The sequence below is a fragment of the Harpegnathos saltator genome, unplaced genomic scaffold (genome assembly GCF_003227715.2).
Source record: "Harpegnathos saltator strain DR-91 unplaced genomic scaffold, Hsal_v8.6 scaffold133, whole genome shotgun sequence".
Lineage (NCBI taxonomy): Eukaryota > Metazoa > Arthropoda > Insecta > Hymenoptera > Formicidae > Harpegnathos > Harpegnathos saltator.
In genome coordinates, this window is record NW_020229910.1 from 160,530 (window position 1) to 170,536 (window position 10,007).

The 10,007-nt window shown below is 48.8% G+C and overlaps 1 protein-coding gene across 1 annotated transcript; it reads right to left on the bottom strand.

The window, feature by feature from the left end:
• Nucleotides 1–5,949: 5,949 nt before the first annotated feature.
• Nucleotides 5,950–7,101, bottom strand: LOC112590692 (uncharacterized). Its single transcript, XM_025308011.1, has one exon. It carries the CDS (start codon nt 7,099–7,101, stop codon nt 5,950–5,952), a length of 1,152 nt encoding a protein of 383 aa, XP_025163796.1.
• Nucleotides 7,102–10,007: the final 2,906 nt, after the last annotated feature.

Below are 10,007 nucleotides of genomic sequence, written 5' to 3' on the forward strand. Positions count from 1 at the left end.
TGCAACTAAGTTTCCGGGTTTCTTTGATCAATGAAAAATGAAAAATTTCAAGAGAAATACAAAAAATGGTTTATTCAAAGTATCGTCCCTCGCTAGCTACACATTTTTGCCATCTCTCTGGCAATACATGAATACCGCGACGATAAAACGACGCGTCTTTGGACCGAAACCATTCATCCAACTAATTTTGTACTTCTTTGAAATTGGCCAAGTGTTGCCCAGCCAAGCCATGCACCATCGACTGGAACAAGTGATAATCGAAAGGTCTGGCGAATACGGCGGGTGCGGTAGCAGATCCCATTTCAGCGTTTTGATGGTGTCCTGGACGATGGAAGTGCGACGGCACGGAGCGTTGTCGTGCTGCAATATCACTCGTTCGTGTCTCGTGTCCCATTCTGGCCGTTTTTCGAGCAATGCATGGTTCAAATTGATCAGTTGTTGTCTGTAGCGATGCCCATTGACAGTTTCGCCCGGTTTCAGCAGCTCATAGTACATGATTCCTTTCTGGTCCTACCAAACGCAGAGCATTGTCTTCTTTCCGAAGCGATTTGGCCGTGCCATTGATGTTGATGCTTCGCTAGGTGAAAGCCACGAATTTTTGCGGTTGGGATCCTCGAAATATATCTACTTCTCATCGCCAGTAACAATTTGATGCAGGAAACTCTTTCTTTCATGCCGCAAAAGCAAAATTTCGGAAGTGGCTCTTCGATTTTCCATCTGTCTCAGTCAACTCATGTGGCACCCATTTTCCTTCCTTCTGAATTTTGCCCGTGGCATGTAATCGTTTGGAAATACTTTGGCGAGTCAGGTTTAATGCCTCCTCAAATTGATCTTGTGTTTGCGTATCATCTTCATCCAATAACGCTTGCAGATCGGCGTCCTCAATTGTTTTTGGTCTTCCGGAGCGCTTCTTATCCTCAGTGTCGAAATCGCCACTTCTGAAGCGTTTAAACCAATCTTCACAGATAGTTTTCGATGGTTCAATGTTCGCCGTAGGCCTCCTCAAGCAAACCACGTACTTCAGCTGCACTTTTTTTCAAGTTAAAGCAGAAAAGCAAAGCTTCCCGCAAATGCTGTTTATTTGGCATAAAACTCGGCAACTTCGTTGTTAGAAAAAATAATTTTGCGTTGCGTTGTATGTGTTGGTATTACGACTGGTTATTGTTAACAGATGTCCAAGCTATAAAAAAAACACAACTTCAGACATGTATGTCGACTATATGTGTCGTTAGCGCCATCCATGTATGAAACCTGGAAACTTAGTTGCGCACCTAGTAAATTAATTAAATTAGCAGAGTGGTAACAAGTAGTTTTTGAGTAATGAACGTAAACTTAAGACGATCTTAAATATAAGACCGGACTACGAATATGGCCCATTGGGACGACACAACGCACGATGTACAACGCACTTGTCCTAGTGGAACGGTTTAATTGGTTAACTCGGTTCTTCAATCAAAACGCTGTTACAAATATATGAATGTCACATATATATCATTGTAACGGTCGCGCCTCCGGGTTCGGTTTTTTCGGGTCGATCCGGCCCTATGTGTCGGATCGTTGTCTGCGATTCGAGCACAGGAAAGATTTTTGGGCGAAGGTATGTGCGTGTCAATAATCGTATTAGAGTAGGTATAGAACAAGAAATCTTTATTCGTCTCTTCTCGCGACGCACGCTACGACCGCGTGTTGTGGCGCGGTGTCCCAATGTTTGGGTGTTCTTTTTGTCACGCAACTTTGTCTCGCTGTCGTCGCTGTGACTACGCGTGGTAGCAGCCGCGAGCGAGGAATTTGCTCGCCGTACAATTAAATAATATTACGCACGTCGAAATGTGTGAAATATACAAAAAATAAATATATGGGCGCAAATTATCGGTAGCTTGGTGTGCAATGGAGTTTCGAACGACTCGCGGAATCGGGAAATCCGAGACGTGTGCTGCTTGCGTCTTCGCCGAGATTTAAAAGGCCGTGCCTTTCGGCACGAGTCTCGACGACGGGTCGCAAGAACACATAAAAACGCGTCGCGGCACGTCGCGCTCTTTCTTACGCGGCGCCTAAGCGTCGGATTGCGTCGGTGAGGCGAGGGATGAGGACGACACGCGTGTTCCTTTATGAATCTCCTATAGGCGAAGCGGATATCAAACGGCATATTGTTGCCTCCTTGATGAGGAGGGTGAAACGCCGTGGATGATGCCAGATATGTTGGGGCGGCAGGCGCCGATGGCCGGTCATGTGGTCAGAATTCACGGTCGATGGGCGAAGTCCTACGCTGTCGGGCCCTTACCTCTCCGGAATCGTGTTCTGCAGGAGCTTCTCGGTTGATTATTTTGATCCTCTCTGGGAAAGAACTATCTGCTGAGGCGGAACTCTGGAGACTCCCCCTCGTCAGAAATCTGCCGGGATTTTATACCCGAGATTTCTTAACTTCGGTCTTCTCCGGATATTAATCGGCGATAATTCTGAATTTAATCGGAATTAATCGTGGTTATGCGGCGCTTGCCGAAGATTTTTTCGGCGGCGCCGCGAGCTCGGCTTGGCGGCCGATCGTTCCCGAGCGTCGCTGCCGGGTGTTCGGGCAGGCTCGGTTGAGTGCTGCGTGAGGCGCGGTGACGGCGCGGGTCGGAGGGTGTACGTCTACTGACTTATGTCGCGGCGGCAGTCAGCGTAACGACATAAAAAGATTTTTATGTCGTTACATCATTTAACTGAAATATTTAAATCAAACTTAAAATAATTATCTGATTATTTTATAAATAAGTAGACAAGTTTTAGATGACAAATATTAATATTAATTACAAATATTAATTATTAAATACAAATATTAATATTAACTGATGCGTACCTAAGTTAAAAATGGATCTAAGTATTTCACATATAAAATCGCTTCGCTCTCATATGCACTTAGCGCGTGTCTTTTTGTAATTGTAATTGATGATAGACAAACTGTCAAGACTCAATAATCATCATACTTTAGATGGTGTTTAAAATAGGACTTACATATACAACAGGAAAGTATAAACAAATGAATTCAAATGTTCAATTTCTAACATCACAAGTCAAAATGTCTACATGAAGTTGTTAATTAATCATTGAAAGCAGTGTTCCAATGTTGGAGAGACTGCACGCGTAGCAACAATCTCTATTCGAAAGAGAGAGACAGAGACTTATTGTCTCTCTCTTTCGAATAAAGATTTATCACATTAACATTGATCAAAAGTATGATTACCATTTAAAAAAATATAATTTTTTTTCTTTGATGTTCCGTTTTCTGTTGTATGAATAGGTTTCCTGTTGTATATATAGATTTTATTTTAAACACCATCGAAAATGCAATGATTATTAAGCTTCGACAGAAAACGGAACATAAAAGAAAAAAAATTGTATTTTGCTTAGGTGGTAATCATACTTTCGATGGTGTTTAGAATAGGGTTTAATCAATGGAGTAATATAAATTTTTTTTGCGACGTTGACAACTTCTTGTAGACACTTTGCCTTGTGATATTACATTTAGGAGACAATATAAGACTGCAATAAATTTTAGTTGTCTATATTACAGCGTTATTTTAATCCCCTATGTTACAGAGCGTTAAGTTGTGCTTTCTTTTCTTTTTTGTTTTGACCATAAAAATTTTTTTGCGACATTAATTGACAACCTCCTATAGATTCATTATTGCTTAAATTACCAGAGTGGTAACAAGTAGTTTTTACATTATTTAAATTATTAAAATAGTATTGAGTTGGTAATGTTTAACCCAAGTTTTGAAGATCCTTTTCTTGACAATTCAATGTCGCTTACCTCTTGCACATATATTCTACATGTTTCACAAGTAAACCACACAATTTTTTATTAATAGTATAATATAATTAAAACTTGTGATTACCTTGTAACTGCACATAGAATGCATGTGCATAAAGTAAGCGACATTAACCTGTCCAGAAAAGGATTTTCCAAACTTGATAAAAATCTCATCGATATCAATTCAATACTTCCTATAATACTCCTTAAATTATCAGAGTGTTGATAAATAGTTCTTGCAGAATTAGTAGTGGTGATAGCAAATTTTGAAGATCTTGTTCTTGACAGGTAGATATCGCTTACCTCATATATTTTTATTCTACATACATGTATAACCATAAAAGTTTTAATTATATTATACTATTAACCAAAAAATATAATTAAGTTATTGTTACAGTTATATTTAAAGTGACTAATGTCTTTACTAAATAATTATAGACAAAAAATAACTTTCAACCTTCTATAACGTAACAATACTACGCAGTGGTTACTTACTATCACTAACGGTACAAACTCACTACTCCCTACAGAAGCTCATTCCCTCTTTAAATTACTAGAGTGGTAGCAAGTATTTTGTAGAATTAGTAATGGTGATAGCAAGTTTATCAATAAATAATGAGTAACCACTGTGTAGTGCTATTACGTTAGAAAATTAAAAATAATTTTCTGTCTGTAACTTTTTAGTGCACATATTTAATCAAATCTTTAAATGCAACTATAATAATAACTAATAATAATAACAGAATAATATTTCTTGGATAATAATAATAAATATAACTCATACTTTTTGCGATTAATGTATGAATACATGTAGAATACACTTGCATAAGATAAGCGATATCTAACTGTCAAGAAAAGTTAGGTTAAGCATCGATCGACGCGGGCTGAACTGAGCGACAAGCGTGTTCACAATCGCTACCTACACAGCTCTTTTTTTTTTTGACGAAGAGGAAATCCATCATGGATACTCTGATCCTCGGGGAAGGATCAAGGTTATGCCGGACTCCTACCGGCTAAAACCTCTCCGGGTGGCGCTGCGAAAGGACTTGGATCGGGGCCCCAGTGCCTACGTAACTGCGATTGGGGCCCCGAGTCTAGATAGACTATCATCGTCTTCCCCGAGGGGTGGGTGGGGGAGGGGGAAGCGAACCGGGGCTCATCTTCGACCGCCGCTCCCCCAGGGGGAGAGGGGAAGCGATCCAAGGATCGCTTCAATCACCGCTCCCTCTTCTCAACCCTCACGCCCCGCTTTTTTGGCTGAGAAGAGGGATGCCGGCCAAAAGGTCTGCGATTCAACTACCGTTCCCAGCCAGGCGGGACGCCGCCAACAAGATGATGTGCGGCTGGCTGATCCACCTTCTCAGCCAGTCGCCAGTTCGTTTGGAGGGGTTGATTGAGGAGGTGCTGGGAATCCTCGCCCAGCACCCCACCCTCCTGCCCGGCGGTTACGGGGAGAAAACCCTTTTTTTTTGGTAACGCAGGGGAAATCCATCATGGATACCCCCGACCATTTTGGGGGGTCGGGGGTTATGTCAGACTCCTACTGACTATAACTCCTGCAGGATGTCTACCAACCGGACCGTGGTGGGAGGAGTCAGGGGAACAACTCCCGTATTCCCTCCTCGACAAAATCTTATCCCCTAGCCGCCGAGCATACCCGCCTCTAAGAAGTGGGGCGGGGTTAGAAAACCTCTCCCTTCACGCCTACCTTATTGTAGGCTTTGGGTAGGGGGAGAGGTGGTTGTTGGCTATTATCGCCTCACACTCCCCCCCTTACCTTCATCCGACCCCTGTCCTCAGGGCCGGCGGTCGGTTGGGGGTGAATGCTCCACCCCCTTCCTGCTCTTCTCGCTGCAATAAATGGTGCAGCAGACGGCTGCGCCGCTCCTGCCACCATTCCTGCTAGTGCGGGTCGTTGCACCCGCCCTCGTTTCACTATTTTCCGGGGGGGGGGCACCGCGTCCTGACATGGGTGCCCTTCTTTTCCGCTGTGGCGGGGGAGATGTTATACGAGGGGGAGGGGGTGCTAGTATCCTCATCATTCTGACAGCCTCTTCCGCAGAGGAATCCGCATCCCCCTCCCTGCTCCTTCTCCTCGATCCGCACCAAAGTCGGAGCTGCTGTCGTCTTTTTTGCTTCCGACCTCGGCCTTCCGCCTACCGGCGTGTCTCCTCCGCGGCTTCCTTCTGCAAGATGACTGCCTCACAGAAGGAGGCGAATATACCCCACTTTCTCTCGCTCCCCATGATTGCGTTCACTATCGTGGGGAGGAAGAGATCGTGTCCCAATTCCCGGATCACGACTCCGCGCTCGGCAGCCCATGCCGGGAAGTCTTGCGCGGAGTCGTGATCAACATCGGATTGGTGGCAATGCGCTGTACTTTCCTTGCCCATTCGACACAGGTACTCACCGAAACATCCATGTCCGATGAGCACATGTGTCATCTTGAATGTCAGGGTCCCGAATCCCCTGTTCACCCACTCCTGCAGACAAGGGTGGACGGCCTCGACAGTCCTCCTCCCGTATCTGGTGTTCTCCTGGGGTCTTTGCCGTCTCCAGAGGAGGAGCTGTCGAGCCTGGTGCTTCATCCGCTGTATAACCCCGGCGAGCGTCTGACTTGCATCCCTTGTTCTCATGAGCTCCCCCCTCCTCATGTATATGTTACGGTACATCAGGGCAAGGAGCTCCAAGGGAGGCATGCCCGCCAAGACCGTCGCTGCCACGTGGGATACCGTCCTATATCCTCTAATGACTCTGACTGCCACCGCCCTGTGCGCTCTACGCAAGAGCGCTTGCAGTGGACGGCTAGCGACCAGAGCCTCAGGCCATACCGGCGCTCCATACAGCGCCACTGAATTAAGTATCCCAGTGTGGAGGTGACGAGCCTTTCTGTCCGGTCCCCTGATATTGGGCATTAACTTGCACAAGTTGGCCGAAACCGCCCTCAATCGGGGGACCAGACGGCTTATATGCTCCTTGAAGCACAAGGTGCCGTCCAAAGTGAGGCCCAGATATTTCATCTGGGCCTCTATCGGGACCCTGACAGTCCCCATCCGTATCTGGGCCTGGGGTGGCTTCATCCCCTTCTTCTTCTTATATAGGAAAATCGTTTCCGTTTTCCTTTCAGCCACTGCCAGATCCAGACTACGGATGGCACGTACAGCACATGCCACCGCGATGTTGGCCTCTCGCAAGGCATCCCCCCAGTCGTTCCCCCCGGCCAGTATGAGCGTGTCATCAGCGTAGCATATCATGCTACTGCCGGGGGGAGTGATACTCGGAGGACTGAGTTGTATCCGAGGTTCCATAGCAGGGGACCCAAGACAGACCCCTGTGGAACCCCGCAATTCATCCCCCTCTCGCGCACTTTGCTGTCGGCGTCCTTCCAGCTCAGGCGCCGGCCCCGGAAGTAATCCTCGATGATGGCCACGAGGTAGGGTGGGAAGCGGAAATAGTTCCTCATTGCCTCCACCACCCTACTCCAGGGCAGGGTGTTGAAAGCGTTTGCTATATCCTAGGATACAGCAACCGCCACCCCGCCCCTCTGCATGATGGCCTTCGAGAGGGTACGTAGGTGCAGGATCGCATCTACTGTTGACCTTCCCTCCCGGAAGCCATATTGGCCGTCATCGAGATTCGGGCCTTCCCGGGCCATATGCTCCGTGAGACGGGCTGCAATCACACGTTCAAAGAGTTTGCCCGCCTCATCAAGGAGACATATGAGGCGGTACACGAAAGGGGAGTCCTTCGGTTTGCCCTCTTTTCGGAGGAGGATCACATTGGCCCTCCCCCAGACTGGGAGGAACCTACCTTCCCTCAGGGCTTGAGAGAACAACTCCGCAAACCTCTTATTCAGGTACCCCGAGGCCAGGGTTAGGACGCGGCCGGGAATACCGTCCGTTCCTGGGGCCTTGCGGCTTTTGACCTTTTTTGCGGCCCCGGCCATCTCCTCCTCGGTGATCCCCGGTACCCCCCCTTATTGTCCGGGGGTAGGGACACTGTACGGGCCAATGGAGTCTCCCTCCCTAATCAGGAAGAGGGTCCCCATGACCCGTTCCAAGGACCAGAGGTCTAGCGTTTCCGTTAACGGGGCCGTCCATGGCTTCAACTTTTGCATAGCCATCTTGTATGGACGCACCCATGGATCCGCGTCTAGCGACTGGAGGAGGGTGTCCCACTCTTTTCCCCTGGTTGCCCCAATGGCATTTCGCAGCGCCGCTGCTGCCTTACAGAAATCCTTACGGGCGGCCAGGACGGCCTCGGGGTCTGAGTCGGGGTCATTCTTGACCCTCCTAAAGGCCCGCCTGAAGCGAACTGAAGTTTGTCTGAAGCAGGCAATATCGTCCGTCCACCACCAGGCGGACCTTTTTGGGCAGGACCTGACCCTGGATATGGCTGCGTCACACGCACGCGTGATCACCTCCATGATATCCATGACCCCAGAGTCCAGGTCCTGCCCTTCCATCCGTTGTGGCCAGATGGCCGCCTCTAGAGCGATTTTCAGCGCCTCTCTATCCAGCTGGTTTAGGGCCCATCGCCCTGGTCGGGACTTCTCTATTTTTCTGGACTGCAGGCCGTTGGGGGTGACGGACAGATCCATCTCTATCAAGTGATGGTCTGACAGAGCTTCCAGATCGTCCGCCACCCTTCAAGCCTGCACCCGCTCTCTGGCCGCAGGGGTTGCCCACGAGAGATCGATGATAGAATTCCCCTGCGACCCAACAAAGGTTGATTTATTCCCTTCGTTCAAGAGGTGCAGGCCCAGCTCTGCGGCCCAGTCCTCGATTACCTCCCCCCTTCCGTCACCCCGCCGGGAACCCCACAACTCCGACTTCGCATTGAAGTCACCGGCGGTGATGACGGACCCCGGGAGGTACCGTTTCACGGCCCTCCCTATATCTTAGAGCCTGGATCTATAGTAGAGTAGGCCCAGGCTCTTTGTAGGGGGAAGGTAGACCCCGACCACGATCAGGGCCCGCCATCTGGCCACTACGAATCCCCTCTCTTTTCCTAACTGAGTTGCGTGAGGGGAGTTTTCCGTTGCTCTCCATACAATAGCTACGGAATCCAATTCACCCCCAAACCACCTAGGATGGTTTCTGGGGACATGGTGGGGCTCCGCAGCTATTCCCAATCCCGCACCGCGCTCCGCTATGATATGCTCCAAGAGCGGCATAGATTGACGGGCGCGGTGCAGATTGGATTGGAGGAGCCGGGTAGCCATTATTGTTCGATGATTGTGACTTTTTCCCCCGGCGCTTCCATTCCATCACTGTCATCCTCCACTTTCTGGCGAATGCGTTTCTCCCCTCTCCTCTCAACATCCATGTTCTCCCCCTCCCCCTGTTGGGTTTCTGAAGCAGGAGTCTGCGGGGGCGGCGAGGGGGGTGAGGACTCCTCTTCTCGACTCCATCGAGGGGGCAGAGGGTACGGATGGCGCTGGTGCGGGTGCCTCCGCGTCCCTCTGCCCTCTCCTCCGTTTCCCTTTAGGAGGGTTGCAAGCAGGTCCCCCCATCCTGTGTCCCGCCGGTTATCCTGCTACAGCGCAGATCTAACACCTGGTTGGGACGTCACAATCTCGGGCCAGGTGCCCCTCTTCATCACACCTATAGCAATTCTGTCGTCTATCTACGTCACTGCTACAATTGCCCTGTACGTGCCCCCTTTGTAGGCACTTATAACACTGTAAGGGCCTTGCATCCAGTAATTTAGCCTTTACCTGTGCCCATCCGATGGTCAGTACCCCCCTTTCGGCAACCTTTTTTGCTGCCGCAAGGGGGCACTGTACCTATACAGATCTGGTGCCCGTCATCGTCTCCTTTATCCTTCCCGTTTTCACTTCCGTCGTGTTGCATCCTCCTTCCTTCGCAACCCCTTCTGCCACCTCATTCTCCGTTGTTGATATCTCCATTCCTCTTAACTTGATCTCCCCCAGTTTTTGGGGGCAATTTATCCTCGTCCTATCAGCCAGCACCTCCTTCAGCTTTCCAGCTAGGAGATCCGCCTGTGTGCTTCTGTTTTACCCTGGGATCTCTAGGATCAGGGCTCCAGTGGCACCCTGCCTGGTCCTGATTTTGGTGATCCCTAGGTTGTTAATGTCAATCTTCTTCTTGGCTTCCATTAACTCCTTGTACTGTCCCTTCTCTGCCGTTATCGACACTGCCGCTGTATTCGGGACTCTCCTCTTAGTCCTCTTCCTTGCTACTCCTTTTTC